This window comes from Pseudonaja textilis, chromosome 2 (genome assembly GCF_049901715.1).
Source record: "Pseudonaja textilis isolate UNSWEBS1 chromosome 2, rPseTex1.2, whole genome shotgun sequence".
In the NCBI taxonomy this organism is placed as follows: domain Eukaryota; kingdom Metazoa; phylum Chordata; class Lepidosauria; order Squamata; family Elapidae; genus Pseudonaja; species Pseudonaja textilis.
In genome coordinates this window covers 239,790,351-239,809,986 of record NC_141991.1, presented here as the reverse complement: position 1 = coordinate 239,809,986, position 19,636 = coordinate 239,790,351, and the positions used below count along the sequence as shown (strand labels likewise).

Here is a 19,636-nt window from a genome sequence, read left to right as displayed (position 1 = left end):
TAGCCATTCTCGAATCCTTCCTATTGGAAATGGTTTCTTATTCTAGATGACTTTAGCAAAAAATGTTTTATTTAATCCAGTCCAACACCAATTTAACCTATATGACATTCATTGGAATTGATGATGAGGATTGTAATCCCAATTTTTATGCAATTTATCCATCGTTGTGACATCAACAATGTCATAGTTGTGACACTGGGCTTAGTCAAGTTACTCTTGTCCTTCTTGGACCAACTTCCCCGAAAAGTGACGCTGAAAATGTTCTGAACCACTTCTGTAACTTCATTATCAGCTAGAAAACATTTGGCAAAGCTGAGTAATTATTAAATGTACATATTATTCAGTTTACATGACTATGGATATGCAAAAAACCTCAAAACTGTGACATATGTAATTATGTCTCAAAACCGTAGAACAAATGAAAACATTTCACAGCATTGGATTCTAATCCCTTTTTTTTTAGATACTAGGAATTCAGTCCTATAGCACAGTCCATAACTGTCAGCTTCTTGTGCCATAATATTTTCTGAAGGAAGAGATACCATCTTCTGGTTCAATTAAAGAATCACTCCAGAAAACTTAAGATATTACTTCTTATTGTTAAGTACTGTGATAGAAAAGTTCAGATCAAAAAAAGGTTTCTATTTATCATCAAGCTGGATAGTTAGAAGAAACTGATCTAATCAGAGACAAGTTTCATCCTTGCAAGATGAAAAGCTGATGCATCCATTCTTTGTTTGCAAGAAATCCCCAGACCCTAAAGGATTACAGTAGTTTCCAATTCTACATAGGAGAAATAACTGAAAAATCAGAATTAAGAACACAAAATACAAAATTATATGCTTGCTCTGTTTCAGGCACTTTCAAGATCATAGGTTTATTTACCATAGGTAAAAAGCTAGTATACAGATTGGGAATTCCCTTTACTTTCAACTACAGTTATATCATTTAGTATTCTCCGTTTTCAGTGTTAAAGAAAAATCTCTAGATACCAGTCCCACTATTAATGTGTTCTGTTATTTGAACCAAAAAGGGGGGGAAAGCCAGTTTTTAATTTGTTCAACGCATAATATTTACAGTGTGAAGCAAGGACAAGCAACAGTAAAGAGGTAATAAACTTTAAAAAGCCAGTTTATATATTTTACAATAATGTGCTAATCAGCATAATTGTATATAAAAATTAAACATAGTAGAGTGTCCTACTACAGAACTCTTCATTGGTTTAACTGTAGTATTCACCTGCTAACAATTTACATGCAATACTTGCTAAGATTGAAAGCTGATTTTTTGAAGTGTTAAGTAGATTAATGACATGAGACATAGTACAGTTAATTAGGTTGTGAATAAACTAAAGCCGAAAACTGCACAAAGAATTTTACTGGTCACAAAGCCTCTTCTGAAAATAAGATTTAAAAAAAACCGTAATAACGTAGTTTTATCATACTACAAATACTATCAAGGCAATGCATAGGCAGATTGTACCTGGATGGCACAAAGCCCAGGCAGGTTCAAAGAATCACACATGTCCACTCACTCACTTATAGCAGGCCCAGCTTCCCAGAACAGGGCAGGGGGGAGAAGGGAAGGCAGCAGCGGAAAAAAGCAAATAAATGGAATGCCAGGCATGTCCCATCCATCGACATTTAGAATTTTACTAAAATCATTTCATGTGCTCGTGGGTTCATATACAGTTCTTACTATGTACAGGCAACATTGGAATGTATCCCATCATAAAAGCTTCTTGTGAAACAACTGGGCCTTTCTGCACTAATCTGAGATTTCAGAGTGTTGTTTTGCAGGGGAAAATTAAAAAACCCTCCAAAAGCATAAAGTTAATATAGTTTTTCATGGGCAGCAATATGCAAACGTTACTGAGCCCATCTTGGGATATTCAAGGTTTCAGAATTATTTGAACACATCCAAACTTCAATAAAGAAAGAAAAGATATTTCACCAAGTATTGCTTTGATGCTTATCTCAGATTCATTCAGCTAAGTAGGTTCTATACGAGTGTCTCACACAAGTAAGTGTCTTAACGGTGCCTGTAAAACCACTTTCTCCAGATTTCAATGTAGCTAAACTTTGGGATGTCAAAATCCTTTTATGGTTTTTAAGTCCATAATGCTCTGCTGCTGAGGCATATTATAGAGCTAAATCCGCTGGAAACTGGGTTCTTGCTTCTCTCCTGGGAAGTGGTTTCTCTTTGTACAACAGCATTCCAGAGGAAGAAAAGGAAGTACAAATAGAAATCCTAAGGTAACTTAAATTGGATATAAAACAGAATGACAATATGACAGCCCACCAGTTTAACAACAGGAAGTAGCTTTCTTGCACCAGCAGAATCCTGTAGTAGACACACATGGGGGAGCAGCAGGGGGGGCGATGTATGGGGACCCAGAACACATTACCTACCATTCTTATGAACAGGAGCCGATTTTCATCACAAAAGGGGAGGTACAGATGACAGAAAATATGAATCATCAAGAGAAGATTAACCAATTTACATGAAATGAAAGGAGGTGCGGGGGGGAAGTGTTTGAGCAGTCCGATTGTACTTATTTTGTGAAGGCTGCTACAACAGCCCAGAGAACCTCATTTGTGTTGGCCTTCGTACATTCGACTTCAGGGTCTAAATCCAGGAGCTGCCGCACCCTCTTTGTGGCAAGGTCATACTGCTCATCCAGAAGGGGGGCAAAAGCGTTCTCCAGGACGTCTGATGCGTGGGCTAAGTAAATGAGAGCCAGCAAGCGCTTGTCCATGCGGTGGGGGTCATTCACCCATCGGTCAAGCACAGCTTCTTGAACTTTCTTGATGAGGCGCTGCTTAATGTTGTTGTTGGTGAGGGGGTGCGTGGTCATGTCAAAGAGGAGAAAGTTCTGTTTCTCCGTAGTCAAAACCCCCTTTTCAACTAGGTTTTTGGCTAACCGTTCGCGGACGTTTCTTAACTGGTAATGCAATTTTAATGGATTCCATGTCTCACCTGGAGGGAAAAACAAACAGAAAAAAAAGGCTCCTAAACATTTAGCAGATATTTTGGTAACATCATCACCCCCAAAATATAACCGTGTTTTTCCCCCCTCTGATAAGAAGACTTAATGATCCACTTGATAATGATGTACTCAGCACCTCTAGATCACACAAACACCCTCTAGAACACGAGTGTCAAACTCAAGACCTGGGGGCTGGATCTGGCCTGTGGAGTGCTTAGATCTGGGCCATGGGGTGGCACTGGAAACAGCGAAGGATTGGCCCATGGTGCCTCTGCCAGTGGAAACGCAGCCCTCCCGAGCTCTGTTCTCGCTGGCAGAGGGTTGTAGGAGGCTGTCACAGCCAAAAACGGAGCTCGGGAGCCTGTTTTTGCTGGCAGAGCACTTGGGCCCCCATAGGTGCTCCCGACATGAGTGATGCTGAGCTGGCCACTCCCACCCTGGCCAGTCCCCCCCCACACAAGGTCAAACACAACCCTGATGCAGTCTTCCTGCTCTAGAAGCACAATCACACTCTCTGAACCTCTTTACAAGTGAACCTCAAAAATACTCTATGAGGCCACGTGCATTCTTTTGGGAAGGGAGGTATAAAAATACAAAACTTTCTACAAGAAGATAAACCAAATAACTGAGCAAGCCTTGTAACAAATGTTGAATAGTTAACCCTTACGCTAAAGAAAATACAGGTAGTCCTCAACTTACCACCACAATTAAGCCCAACATTTTTGTTGCTAAGTGAAACATTTGTTGTGGATTTTGTCCCATTTTACAACCTTCCTTGCCACAGTTGTTGAGTGAATCACTGCAGGTGTTAGGTTAGTAACACTGTTGTTAAGTGAGCCTGGCTTCCCCATAGACTTTGCTAGTCAGGAATGCAGGCCCAGGAATGCTGAAACGGTCATAAATAAGAGTCAGTTGCCAAGCATCTGAATTTTGGTCATGTAACCATGGAGATGCTGCAACAATCGTAAGCGTGAAAAAAGGTCATATGTCACTTTTTTCAGTGCCATTATAACTCTGAATGATCACTAAATGAACTGTTGTAAGTCAAGGACTACCTGTAAAGGCAATTGACATTTAGAATTGAGTAGGAAAAAAAGAGAAAGCCATGCCCTTCTCTTTTCAAGTATTTTGCAGATTTACTAGATTCATTTACTAGATTCTTTTTAAAAGGTTGGTTCTTGAATAACTTAAATTTTAGTTATATATTGATGCCCTTGTCTGGTTCATTACTGTTCTCAGGTATTGCCTGTATCTGCTTAAAAGTCTACTGTAGGCAAAGTCTACTGCTTGTCTTATTAATGAAATATTTACAGAACCTTCAACATATGCTGAAAACACATAGATTTCACTCTGAAGGTCTTATCAAACAAATATGAAAGCAAAAAACCCCACAACTGCTCTTCTTTTGTGGGACCATTTAATTCTATTATTTTTCTTGGTATACTGGTGACACCTTGTGACCAAACCCTCAAATTACAAGGAATTCTGAAGAAGTTAAGTTTCTTCTAAGTTGACAATTATATTGCCATGTGTTCATATATCCGAACTCTTTGCGGAGTTATGAATATTTTGCAACTTTCCTTATGAATGAGTTCACAATGCAATCAAAATAATCTGAAGTTCTGTTGTATCTTAGAATGAGGAGGATATTTTAATGCATATTTCTTTTTAAAACTATAAATGAGATGTAGTACTTCAGATTAGAAGCAGGGTCTCTTCACATGACTGAACACACAGAATACAATAATTTAAAACAAATTATTGCCCCAAACTAAAAGATTCAAGGAGGAAGCTAGGCTAAAACTCATTCAAAGGTGATACACAGAGATGTAAATCTATCACTTTGGAGGAAGTAGTATTGCATTCTATCCAAAGAATGTACTTTACATGTTATGGCTGGAAGTTTATTATATACAAAGAAATACAAATACAGTTAAGGACATCTTGTTCAGTGCCATTCAAAGTTACAGTGGCACCATATGAAAAGACTTACAGTATATCCTTGACACTGTGGCTCTTGCAGCGTCCTATGATCACTTAATCATCATATATGACTTTCATTGTCAGTTTCTGACAAGCAAAATCAATGGAGGAGCTAGAAGAAAGTTGCAAGTTGCACTTAATGACATGATGTTGCACAGATTTTGCTTAACACTATAACCAGAAATGCCACAATTGCTGATGTAAGTTGGCACACTGGTTATAGTGTTAAGCAAAATTTGTGCAACATCATGTCATTAAGTCAAACTTCATGGCTGCGTCACTTAGTAGCAGAGTTGCCAGTTCCAATTACGCTGTTAAGCGAAGGCTACCTGTAAGTTACAGGTCTATTTTGGGCATACTTGTGGAAGTGTTATACATTATACATTGTGAAACTTTGGAAGTGCAGTTTTTAAACAATGTACTTATATAAAATAGTCTCCCCCAATCTGTATCCCTCCATTTATGCTGCAAACCATGCTGACTTGGGAATTCTGGGAGTAGCCAGCAGACTAGTAGAAACCCTCTGTGTTAGAAACTATCACAACTATATATGATGCCAACAGTCATAGCTGGAGCCTTACAATCTAAGGCAATTTCCTGCTTCTTTTCCAAATTGGTTTTCTTGGCCAACAACCACCACACAAATAATAGTAATATGTTATTTTTCTACTTTCATTTACTTAATCAAAATTACATCTATATGCATATAAATAGCATTTTAATATGCTTTCTCTTAAGCATTTAATATACCTGATGAACATTAACAATCAATATTAGCCAGGTAATTCAGTCAGAAGCAGTCTTCTAATGCTTATTTTGCTTTCTAGATCCCTATGCAAAACATTTTTCTGGAAACTGAAAACATTACTATACTAGCAAGAAAAGCTCTGCATTTGCCTCATGTTCAATACTGTTTTTTTCTTCCTGTTAGCCACAGCAAGGATAAAGGAAATAATGCAGACACATGTCATTAAGATTTAAGTCTGCTACTTACAAGGGATTAACTCCCCTGGATTTCACTGGAACTATGAATAAACATTGTGAAAGATACTTAAGGTGGAGAAAGTTAATAATCAGACTGAAAGAAAAACAAAATTGGAAGCCATGTTGCATTGAACTATGAAGCAGAAGTAGATTAAAATATTCTATTATAGTGTATGACTAAACGACACATTTGGAACTCCTATAAAAAATTTTTTCAGAAATAGCAACATATTATTACTTCATAGAGAAAATACATATTAGCGCCAAGCATAATAAAGTTTTCGTTTTCAAGACGCAAAGAAAAGTATAATTTAAAACTTATAATTCAATAATGAAAATCCTTTCTTTTTATTAGAAATATACATTATCAAGAATCCTGTGTGAATGCAACAGCCTGAACAAGTTTTAGATTAAAAGAGGAAGAAATTAAGAAGAAAGAGAATCTGACCTGTATAATGACCGGTGCAGTTCTACTTTGGATTTCTTTTTTTTTTTTAAATAAACTTTATTAATTTTACTTTTTTAAAAAAAAGACAACAACACAGCTATAAATTATATACAACAAAGAGATGCACCAGTCTTGGCGTAAGCCAAGAGGGAAAGAAAGGAAAGTTTGAGAGAGGAAAGAGGGAAAGGGAAGAGAAGGGGGAAAAGTGGGGAAAACAAAGGTAGGAAAGACAATTATAATAAAACCATATTTTGTGACTGTCAGTAAGGTCTTTTCTTCTTCAAAGCTATCATGGCCTTAGTCTTCTTAGCGGTGAACTATCTTTGATTAAGCCAAATATACAAAGGATTCCAATTGCTAGAATAAATTGAAGATTCTTTATTTTTTAATGCTTGGGTTAGATTGTCCATTTCTGCACATTGTAAAATTTTCTGAATGACCATAAGTTCAGTGGGGATGGAAGGTAGTTTCCAGCACTGGGCAAATGCCAGTCTGGTCATGTTAAGATATGGATTGTAATATACTTTGATTTTTGGATATTCGTTTATCAAAAATTCCTAGAAGGAAGGACTCCGGTTTGTACTCAATCTGTTCCATGGTTATTTCCTCTAGCCAGTGCCTAATTTTTTTGCCAATACTTCTGGGTTTCCTTGCATGACCACCACATGTGGAAGAAGGTACCTTCTGTGTTTTGACATTTCCAACACTTGGGGCTTGTGTTGGGGTGCATCTTGGCCAATCTCGAAGGAGGCAGGAGCCATCTATAAAACATTTTATATAAGTTTTCTTTATAAGCTGCTGATTTTGTGATCTTAATGTTCCTGTTCCAGACCTTTTCCCATTCTGCTAGGGTAATGCTCCGACCCACATTTCTGCTCCACGCAATCATATTTCCTTGACAATTTCTTGTTCCAGTTCTGTTTCTAATAAATATTTGTAAAATTTAGATATATTTTTTTACTTGGTCCTAATAGAATTTTGTCTAGAGTCTGTAATTTATTGTAGATTCCAAATTCTTTTAATGTCTTGTTTGTATTTACTATGAATTTGAAGGTACACCCACTGATCAATTATAAATCCTCGTTCTTGTAATTCTTGTCGTGTTTTTAAGTTTCCTTGTAGGTCTAATAAATTTTCATACTTAATCATTTTGGTTATATCCAAATTATTAGGGTGTACTATCGCCCATTGGAGACAGCCAAATCGGTATTTTTAGATAAAGTTTTTACGCACTTTTTTCCAATTAGTTAATAAAGCGTCCCTAATAAGATGCCTATGGAAATATGATTGCCTGGGTTTCCTGATTCCCAGAAAGGCATGCCATCCTTTCTGCATATCGTGGCCTTCTAATACTAGTGTTCTTTTTGTTGGTTAGGTTTACCCAATCCTTTATCCATAGTAAGGTGGCTGCCGTATGGTATATTTCCAGTTTGGCAAGGCTAACCCTCCTCTGCTTTTCAAATCTTGTAGGGCTTTTACGTTAATCCTAGCTTTTTCCCTGCCAAATGAAATTCAATGTTATCTTGTTTAGTTCCATAAAAAAATTTTTATTTAGTTTGATTGGAATTGTCTGGAATAAATATAGAAATTTTGGCAGAATATTCATCTTAATCAAAGCAATCCTGCCCAATAAGGAAAGTTGTAACTTGCTCCAGAAATCCAAGTCTTTCTTAGATTGTTGAAGAAGTTTGTCATAATTATTTTCTTTTAACGATTTACTTTGTGGAGTTAGCCAAATTCCTAAGTATTTAATTTTTTTGTCACCTGTATTCCCATTGTTGTCTCTAGCTTTTTATTCTGGTCTCCTGTTAAATTTTAGTCATTAATTTTGTTTTTCCCTGTTTATTTTAAATCCCGCGACTTCTCCAAATCGCTCTAGTTCTTCTAATAAGTTGTGTCCTTTTTCTATAGGCTCCTCCAGAAAAAAACCAAATCATCAGCGAAAGCCTGTAGTTTATATTCTTCTGATTTGATCCTCAGACCTCTAATTCTCAAATTTTGCCTAATGTACGCTCAGAAGAGATTCTAGGGCTAATATGAAAAGCAGAGGGGAGAGAGGGCAACCCTGTCTTACCCCCTTTTCTATTTTTATCGGGCCAGTTTGTTCCCCCATTTATTAGAATGTTTGCCTGTTGAGTGTGGTAAATTGTTGTGATGACATTTTCAAATCTGGTGCCAAGATTCATATTATATATTTTTTGAATTAAGAAATGCCAATTTAAATTGTCGAATGCTTTTTCAGCATCCAAGAACATAAATGCAAATTGTTTTTCCGGTGGGCTTCATAGTATTCTGAAATGTCTATCACTGTTCTTAAATTATTCTTAATTTGTCGAAATGGGAGAAATCCATTTTGATCTTCATGGATATAAGTGTTTAAAACCTGTTTTAATCTATTAGCTATTATAGAAGAGAATAATTTGTAATCTGCATTCAGGAGCGAAATTGGTCTATAATTATTAATAAGTCTGTGGTCTAGGTCCTCCTTCGGGATCAGCCAAATTAAGGCTCCCCTCCACGAGTCCGGCATCTTGGCTGCTAAGAGTACCTCATTAAAAACATCCAGCATCAGTGGTCCAATTTGTTCTATGATAATTTTGTAAAGTTCTACCGGTATCCCATCCGGTCCAGGTGCTTTATTGTTACTTTGCTTCTCTATTGCTGACTTCAGTTCGGACCATGTTATTTTTTGATTTAATAATTCTATCTCTTCCTCTCCAATTGCTTTATCATTCGCTTCTCCAGGTATTTCATTATTTTATCCTCAGAGACTTCTTCTTTTTTGTATAATTTCTTGAAGTAATTAAAAGTAATCTCTTTTTTCTTCTCTATCTCCTCCTGCATATTGCCCCCTCATCCATTAATTGGTGTATCAATCTTTTTTCTTTCGTTTTCTTAAGTTTGTGGGCTAACCATCTCCCTGGTTTGTTTGCATGCTCAAATCTACTTTGGATTTCTAACCTGGTTTCTCTCACTTACTAGGAATTAATCGAGCATACATCAATATAACTGGAATATAGCGTGTCCCAGGGTTAAGTATGCCCTGGTTTAAGGATGACCCATAGTTAAGAACGTGGCCTTCGGGAAAGGGAAGGCGGTTGCAGCGGTGGTCAGAAATGGCCACCTCAAAGAAGAACTCTACCGGAAAAGAATGTGCAGGAGAAAGATAAGAAGAGAAAGTTTTGGCTGACAGAGTCAAACTGAAAAAGCAACAATATAAGGTACCCTGGAATTTGAATTATAAAGAACAACATTGCTCCCAAAGAAGACTTTGAAGCTGCGAATGAGAGAGGGAAGGGAAAGGATTTGGGTTTTTTCCTTTTCTTCCCTATATTGACAACTAAGAGATCTAAGCAAGAAACCGGCAAAAATCCACTTTGACATTAACAGGTATTTAAGCTGAAAATAAAATGTCAAAGGGATAATAAAGATTTCTGGATTCTCAAAAACTTTTAAAAAACAAAAGGGTGGAATCTGGAAAAATGGAGACCACCTGGAAGTGAAAGGAACTAACAGTGAAACTTTAACAAGATTCCTAAAAGATACATTTTAATTGAAACTTTGTAACAAGATAATAGAACCACCAGGAAGAGAAAGTGGAAAAAAGAAGCAAGAAGAAACAGCTTTGGATTATTTGGATTACTTGGTGATTTTTGGATTTTTGGCTAGAGGACTAAAGGACTAAAATTAATCAGGTGGTTGTTTAAAAGTTTTTTAAATGGTATCACTCTTGGAAGAATTGAGAATGGAACTTAAAAAACAGAAAGAAGATGCACAAGAAGGAAAAAGTTCTTTTGGCTTCATATTTCAATTTTTAGAAATGGAGATCCTGAACTATGAGAAACAACATGAAATGCCTGTAGGACAAGAAGGGCGGGACAAAGAAGAAGCCATCTTCAATGACCAAGTATTTCTATGCGGGGAAAAGAAAGGAAAGGGGGGAAAAAGAGTTAAAAATTTAAGATTTGAAAAAACAACCCCAAAAAGAATAGTTTGAAAAGTAATTATAATACTAGAAAGAAACAGAAGAGAGGATTACAGAAGAGAGAACCAGAATTAGAAAGAGAAGGGGTCAAAAAGGGAAGGGAGAAGAAGAGGGGGAAGAGGGAAAGGAAAATAAATCATAAAGGACAGAAACAGGACTTAGAGAAACAGGGAAAACATACAAGCATTAAGGGTATAAGCCTATTTAGAAGACACAGAAATAATGGGTGAAAACTCAATTGAAAAGGGGATTCTGCAAGGGTACATAAGATAGTATTGTTATATTAGAAATAGAAATGAACTTTGAAAATATGAAACAAGTGTGATTAAAATGATAGATAAAATACTCATTGTAATATAATGGAACGTTTAATAAAATAAATGAAATAAAGAGAATGGGAGAATGAAACTAGGAAAGGAGGAGAACATTTTAATTATTATTAATGTGTTATAAAATTTAAGTGAAGGGGAATATGAAAGAAATCTGAAAAAATTATGGAAATATTATAAGTGTTCCTAGAAGTGTGATATTCTATTGAAAAGAAATGTTAAAGATGTTAAAGATTATAACTAATATTAATGATAGAGCTGAATTGGAATAGAATAAGTCTTTTATTTCTTATTGTTTTATATATATACTTTCTTTTTAAGAACTTAGTGCGTATTTTAAGAATGTACCAAGCAGAATTCGACTGGAAGTTATGTGTTATATTAAATGTTATAATTGTAAAGGCATAAATTGAAGTTTAAATAAGAGTTGAATGGATAAAAAATAAAAGATGCAAAGGTGTCATACTCCAATCAGTAACTACAGGGGAAAATTTTGTTTAATGAGAAAAGAAAATATGAAATTGAAACAGGACAGACAAAAGTATAAATATAATGATTAGAAAGATATTGAAACTTAAGAAAAAGATCTATATAATTGAATTTAGAAAGGAATGAGATAATTAAAAGTAAGACTGAGAAACTTAAGGGAAGGGAAAAATTATTGAGAAAATGTTAAAATAGTAATAAGATATGGAATAGAACACAAAGATGAATATGAAATTGAATTTGTGTCTGTATGGAGAAGTGATAACCCGGGACCATGCTATTCTCAAAAAAGAAATTTTACTTGTATTATGTTTTGTGAAAACCCAAATAAAATTTATATATAAATTTATATATATATATATATATATATATATATATATATATATATATATATATATATATATATATATATATATATATATATATATATATATATATATATATATATATAATAAAGAACATGGCCTATCACAGCAAATTTCAAGTTAAATACACAATGGTTCAGGTTCATTACACAATTCTATTTATATAGTATTTTACAATAGTATTATTCCAGCTTATATACAGATTCGACTCAAGAGGACAACCTTGGGAATAGAACTTGTTCTTAAACTGGGGACTACTTTTGTACATTTTTATTTCTATTTATTCTTTTTTCTTAGTAATAAATTTATCTTTTTAAATATTTAATTTTTGTTATGTTCTCTGAACCAGGGTAGACAAAGTTAAAATATTTTTTTTCATTTTTTAACTAAAGGACAAAAACAGAAGCAGGAATCCCTCATTTCTATAATGAGTTATAGGAACTATAGGAACTGGTTCTTTCACTCCATGAAAACAGCTTGTAGTAGTAATGGGATCTTTTCTTCAAATGAACTATTAATTATTTTTCTTTACCTTGCTTTTGGGAAAATAATAATAATGAATATTGTATGTGAGCTGTATGAACAATTGTTATCAAATTCCATGATGACATTCTCAAATCTGAACTGGATTCTTATAATTCCTTTCTGAATTCTATCTCTGTACACAAAACTAAAAAAATATCAGATTCAAAAATGACCATCCTAATAGCTAGTTTCTAGGCGTTAAAAAGTGGCAATATCTCAAGGTACACAATCAAAATTGTGGAAAACAAAAAAGGAAATATAATAAGAGCATCTCCAGATTCAAATAGTTTGAAAGCCAAAAAGCGATTAACCATGTATCCAAACTGCTACAATATTAGGAACACAGAACTACGTGCATAATAGAACTCCCAGTTCCACCAAAGCAATGCATAATTTTTACTGGATTATAGTGTTGTTGGGAATTTTAAATTATTACACCCCCCACCCACCAAATCTCAGAAGATTAACACTAATGCTTTAACACTGAAAATCAGTTATAACATTGTATGGCCAGACGACTGAAATATACCAACATCACAACTTAAAAACTTGTTCTTTAAACGCTAGTATGTAATGAATGGTAGCCCCAAGAAATTTAAAAGTACTACGAAAGGTTAATTTTTCACAGAAATGTCTTACCACTAAGCAGTTCTATCCAGTTTTGCACAGTTTCTGGAGGCTGAGTCTCTTTAATGTGCTTCAAAGCTTCATCAAGTAGAACATCTCCTGTAGGAGCATCTGATTTGCAGATCACCTGATTGGAAATACAACAGATAAAATGAGCACCTCAAATTTTAATTTTTTAACATCAAGCACAGAGAACATGGCTAAACACCGTACGACATTTTACAATTAAAGGGTTAAACACAGCGGACTGGGACAAGTGTTTTTTTCACTTTTCACAATCAAAGCTCAGTATCTTCTGTGGGCTATGAAAATCATGACAAAATTCTATAGATCACTGAAGAATTTAAATGAAGAATAATTATTCCAGATTACTAGCATGTGGCATTAACAATCACAGAGAAACAGAAATCCATGTCAATGCAGAGACACCGAAAAGAATGGCTAGGATAATTAAATTCAGTATGATTTTTCCAGATGTATCTCTGTATAGATCAAATAAAAAAGGAGTCAGAAAGCAAAGCAATTAAAGCCACTGCTATTTAAAAAAAGCAGAGAAGATTAGCAATAAATGCAAAGAAACAACTGTATGGATCTTAAAGGGAATGTGTGAGTAATTGGAAAGAGAATGAAAAGTAAGTATGGATAATGGCTCTTCCTTAATCTGTTCAATGCCAAATCCACTCTCCTTTTGATATTAGACCAGTGTCAGCCCTTCGAAATAGTCCATAAAAGAAATACCAACCATGATTACCAACACCACCTTTATTAGATTACAGTAGCAGAATCTTGCAAGCCCCAAAGCCCTTCTCACCTCTTTTACTTTTAATTTCAAAATAATTGGGGGTGCGTCTCTTCTAAGATGCTTCCCCGCTTCCCGCCCCTTCTATAGAGTGAAATACCTTTGCATAATGATTGTCTTATCCATTCTACACTTTTCCTCCTGTTTCCTAAGGTCATTTTCATTCTTATAATTCTCATTCTCATACTATTACACCAAATATGGAGGATGTACAGTTCCAACAGGGTGAATAGGATCCAAGAAATACCAATAGAGCTCATAAACATTCTTGCTGGGGCCAATCTTTCTTCCTAAATAAAGAAAATATCTTGTATCTGATTAGTTGCTGATTTCACATTCTATAATCACATTTAAAAGTCCTTGTAAAAGTCCAGCTAAACTTCTAAAAACCTGAAAGTGTTGTAGGCAGAGAGAATTTCTCAGGATGGCAGATACCGGAGAAGGAAGAACTTATCTTCCCCCTCAGCACAAGAAAGTGTACCCTCACTACAAACAGAGGGGGGGTTTTTTTTGGATACAAACAAAAATGGATACAAGCAGAGAAATTTAAAAAGCAAACCGCAACATCAGCTGGAGCTATTGAGGGATTATTAAACTGAGGGCACGAATGGAATGCATGGATATATGAGAAAGTACACACCAAACAAAACATGTTGTTTCAAACCAAAGCAATAATATCTGAAGATTTTTGAGACTGAATTCCAGCTAAATAAAATTCACAATATTTTAAGTATTCCAGCTATAGGAAAAAACCAGAGAATTCAAAACATGTATTTTGTCCTTTATTCCAGAACCACCAAGGTAGGTGAGCTCACAATCTGTGTTGCTATTTAGCAGGCACTAAACTTGCTCCAAATTAAATGAGGGGATTGTTTTAGAATACATTAAACATGCATCAGGATTAGAGCAGACACTGAAGTTTGATTAGAATCCCTCCCCTGCTACATTTTTAGATTAATAGTGGTTTTTTTTTTTTAAAAAAAGCTTCAACACAAAAGTTTAATTGCAATCCTCAAGATGAAACACTTGAAATGATCAAACTTTGTTCTGAGGTTGGAACAAAACAGAATTACTACATCTGAAACCTGCTTCAAGGCTGGTATATTTCACACACCTTTAGAGACTACAGTTCTATGAAAATGCATGGAATTTAGTTTAATTAAAAATATTGCTGACTACTGAGGTCTCTCAACAATTTATAATTAAACAATAATTGTCCACTGCATAGTCGCTTTTCCTCCTGGGCTTACCAGAGCAGATTCAGGCCATACTAAATGAACCCAAATATGAATAGAATATTGTAAACGCTTACAAGGAAAGTGGAAATATAGATGTGAGATTCAATATAAAAGGTATAAGTTAAAGCAGTTAGAACAATTAATCAGTGAAATAACTTGCCTCCAGAAGTTGTAAATGCTCCAACACTAAAAGTTTTAAAGAACTGATTGGATAACCATTTGTCTGAAATGGTATAGGGCTGTGATGGCGAACCTATGGCATGCATGCCAGAAGTGGCACGCAGAGCCATCTCTCCGGGCATGCGGAGTTATCGCCTGTTGCTCTTCTGGATTCTAGTGCATGCATGCGCAGCAGTCACCTGGTTTTCAGGTTTCTGACAAACATGCACATGCGAAGACCAGTTGGCTGGTGCACATGTGCATGCCAGAACCCGGAAGAGCAACAGGTGATGGCTCCGCATGCCCAAAGACATGGAGAGGGGATCCCGGCGGTCGCTTCCTCGGGGAGCAAAGCTGTCAGCCAGGATGGGTGTGCAGGGGCTTCCCTCCGTCCCTGCCCAAGTGGGCTTGTGTGGCCCCAGCCTTCCAGCCCACAACACCGACGCGCATGCATGGTCCAGAGTGCCTGGCCGGCTTGGGTGCCACAGAAGAGCAGCGGCAGCAGCAAGGGACACAAGTGACCGGCCAGCCCCTGCAGTCACACCCCACCGGTGAGCTGGGCTCTCGGCGACATCTCCATGTGTGAGGAGCTGTGGTCTCCTTCGGCCTTCCTGGGGCAGCTCGCCTCCCCGATGGTGGCTCGGCCACTTCCTCCTGCAGCATCCCAGATGGAAGTGGCAGTGTGAGGGGCTGGAAGCGGTTCTCGCGGTGCCACTTCTGGCCGGGATGCTGGAGGAGCCACTGTCAGGAAGGTGAGCTGCCCTAGGAGGACCGGAGAGCACAGCTTCTCACGCATGGATACGCCACTGAGGGCCCGGCTTGCTGCCATGGGAGAGGCTGTGGGGCCGTCCAATCGCTCCTGCCCATCACCCTGTGGCTGCTGCTCTTTTGGGGTGGTGGGCCTGCGCAGGAACTGAGTCTGTGCGGGAGGAACGGTTATCCGGCGCTGGGGTAAGAGGGGGTGGGGTGGGGGGCTTCCCTGGCCGGCCACGGGATTGGAATCAGCTGGATGCAGGAACCAACACCGTCCATGGCCCTGGTGCGCTGCTCGCTTACATGAGCCACCCTTACTGTTTGGAGTCTGAATGGAGCGGGGAAGCACTGCGGGGCCAGGCCATTCACACCCGTGTCCAGCCAGCCAGAGTTCACTGCGCCGGGGCAGGAATGATACCCTGTCCCATGGAGCCTGCTCCCACTTGGATGGGGAGGACAAGAAGGAGGAGAACAGTGACGGTTTTCGCCGGCTGGCCAGGCAGGGTGCAAGTCAGGCAGTGCTGGCTGGCTGGTTGGAGAGAGGGCAATCATTAGGTGGCTGCCGCTGCTTCAGTGGGGAAGATGAGGAGAAAACGGCTCCTGCCCCCTTCCCCCGCTGCCATCGCCAGTAGCTTAAATCTCCAGCTAAAGCAGGGATTGCATGCTCTCTCTCTCATACAAACACACACACACACAAACACACACACACAGAGTTTGGAATGCCCCCCCTCTGCTGCAGCAGTTGCCCGCTTCAGTGCCTGGCTGGAAGGGCACTCAAGATAACCAGTGACGGGATGGAGGGGGTGACTCCACACCTCCCTGCCTTGCTTCATACTCCACCCGCCACCGCCTCAGTGCACAGGGAGCTCCTGCTGCCTGTGCTGCTTCCAGAAACTTGGCTGAAGATCGCTGTCTCTCACATACAAACACAGAGTTTGGAGAACCCCCCTCCTCTCTCTGTCTCACCCCATCTGCATGCAAGCTCCGTGGGACAACAAGGTCTCATTAAGTAGTTATGTAGAAAGTAGATTTTTTGGGGGGAAGCAGGAGACCGCCAAACACTTTTCGCAACAAGAATGAAAGTTTCTGGTGGATTTTTCAGTGGCCATCAAGATGGTACCGCTATCTACTGAGAGGAGTTGTGAGAGAACAGTGGGAGGGCGGCAGCGATGCCAAAATGAAAGGCAGAAGCTGGCAGGCCAGGCTCTTCCAAGCATGGGGAATGCGACCGATTCCTGTGCCAACAGTGGAAGAGGAGAAAGAAGAGGCGGCGCTGTTGGCTCCAGCCATAAAAGCCGAGGCGGCAGATTCACCTTGGCAAAGGTGGCAGGATGAGGGGGTGCTTCATTAACACTTCTGTGCTTTCCGGCTCATGCACGCGCACTGGCCAGCTGGTCTGCGCATGTGCGCCAGAACACGGAAGACCAAGTGGCCAGCACACATGCATGCACTGAAAACCAGCTACTCTTCTGGTTTCTGGCACGCGGGCTTGTGCGCATGTGCACACCTCCCATTTCAGCATTCGGTGCCAAAAAGGTTTGCCAACACTAGCCTAAGCAGGGGGTTAGACTAGAAGACCTCCAAGGTCCCTTCCAACTCTATTATTCTATTCTAAGCCAGAAAGAAACATTACAACCAAAGGAAGTCTAGATGAACAGATGAATGATTACAGATGTAAACGATAACCAAGTAGGAGGCAGATCCACTGAGGATCCCAGAACAACAGGTTGCGGTGGAATAACTGTTTCAGATGGAACTTTGAGTTACTAGACCAAATTTATTCAATACTGCAGGCACTTCAAACAGCCCTGGGTGTTAAAAAAGAATGAATGAATGAAGACAGTAACTGAATTTGAACATTCTTATCAGCTCAACATCAAAGCTGGGTGCCCATTTTAAAGGTAACGTATAGATAATACAAAGCCCCTGTAATATAGCTGTTCATTGTTTTGATTATAATGTGTATACCTCCTCTTCATACTTCGTTATATGTAAACCTGATCCCCAAGGCAATGGTTAATTGAAATCATGATTAAAACAAATCGTTTTTAACAGTGAGCAACTGGCAGTTCAAAAATATCCTCTGAATGTTGGTATCAGGCACAAATATTCGTTTAATTTAAAACATGTATATAGCTGCTCATCCTACAACCAACTTTGGCTACTGGAAAAATTAGAATTATGAATTATTTCATGGGTACAATTAATACACCTTTTAGAATAGTTCTTTAAAAGATCCACAAAGTGAACAAAAATGAAGAAAATATTAAAATTACATTTTTGCCCAACCTTTTCAACCAAGAACTTATTTTTGAAAGTCTGGCTTCTACCCCACTTCCCTCAACTTGCTCATTCCTAGTTTAATATAATATTAAGAGCTACCAGATTAGTAAGCACTTTGCAACTTTCAGGAAATGGTTAATTTTAAATAATCTCTAACTACAATTAAAAATTCATATAACAAACACTAGATTGAGCCCATTAATATTTAATTACTGCAAAGACCTAATCTTTTAGAAACCAAAATATTGTTAAAGTACAACTATCAATAGGCCCAACTAGCACAACCAATAATTAGGCATCTATAGAAGTTTAATTTAAAAGTATTTGAAAGCCACAAGTTTCTATTCTGCTATCTCTGAACCAAGTTATTTGCTCGTATTGTCTAAACATCAAATCTTCCTTGGATGTAATATCAAAATAAAAAAAGATAAGGACATCTAAGTTATTACTCTATAGATGTTGAATTTCAAGGAACATTCCTACATTTTTGGCCAATCTATAAATTTTCTGTGTTCTGCGAAAGAAAAAGGAAATCCATTTAAAATTAATCACAGCTAAGCACAGCTGTACATAAGTAATATATCTTTGCTGTGCAAAGCTTAATTCTGAACAGTGGAACAGTGTGGAAATTTTTCAAATTTGCTTTTTACACAGGCGAGTCAAATGTTGTATTGACAGAAAGTTTGCCCATGCAACCAGATTTGTGGTAGAGAATGAAGCGCGTGTTATTCACAAAATCTCTCCAGGAAGAAGAGGAGAGAACTACCTTTATATAATGCCAATAAAATCAAACTGAAAGAGTGATTCATTCCCAAAGTAAGCCTTGGATTTAACAAATTTCATATGCTAAGTACTTTTACAAGATTGCCCAAATTTTTGAGCTATCCAGATTAAAGTATTGAACTTGCTGATTAATATTAGCCTTCTTGCAGAGTCTTTAGAAATGCTGACATAAATACGTAGTTTTATAAATATTACCCTATGTAAAAATGTAAGGGAAAAAAATGTTAGAAAAGTACAGAGGTTTTCTTTACTGCACTTACCTTTCTAGTTAGCAAACTTTTACGTCTCATTCCAAATGCTTCAAGCTGAAGACGCCCCCTCAGTGCCAATTCAATTAACATGCAACCACGGAGCCCGGATGAAATGCAATCATTCCAAAATGATGTATAACCCTAAAGGGGGGGAAATGTATAACTGATTTTTTTTGTAAATGCATTACAAGAATAAGTACTCATATACAACCTGAGACAAAAAATTATGTTGCTTTCTGATACAACAAAACAGTTGCAACAAAAATAAATACTAATGAAGAAGTATTTTCTTCCATTTTTCTTTCCATTTCTGTTTTTGGGGGGATTTGGAGAGTTGAGAAGTTTACAGGAATGTTCTTAAGTTGGTCTGTGATACATAAAGTACAGTCTTGCTACAATTACATATTGAGGTTTCCACGCATGTATGTGTACCCATAAATTAACTAAACAGATTATTAAACAGTAAAAAGGCTAATCTCATCAATAATTTTTATATAATTTTCTTACTCCCTTCTTATATAAGAATTTTTTCCTAGCTTGCTCTATATTATCTTTATATTAGGAGAATACTGCTGAAAAAGCTTTTTCTTTTCTCTAAATTGGAAATACCATTTTGATATCTCCATGCATAGTAATTCATTATATAACT

General features: G+C 37.5%; 1 protein-coding gene across 1 annotated transcript in view; it reads right to left on the bottom strand.

Annotated features, from left to right (window-relative positions):
- Positions 1-835: 835 nt before the first annotated feature.
- GOLPH3 (golgi phosphoprotein 3) overlaps positions 836-19,636 on the bottom strand; it is a 30,956-nt gene continuing 12,155 nt past the window's right edge. The window contains exons 2-4 of the mRNA XM_026715502.2: positions 18,997-19,128; positions 12,734-12,848; positions 836-2,979 (exon numbers count right to left, since the gene is read on the bottom strand). Of these exons, the coding sequence (XP_026571287.1) occupies positions 2,555-2,979; positions 12,734-12,848; positions 18,997-19,128 (672 nt within the window). The 3' untranslated portion in view covers positions 836-2,554. The remainder of the gene's footprint in view (positions 2,980-12,733; positions 12,849-18,996; positions 19,129-19,636) is intronic.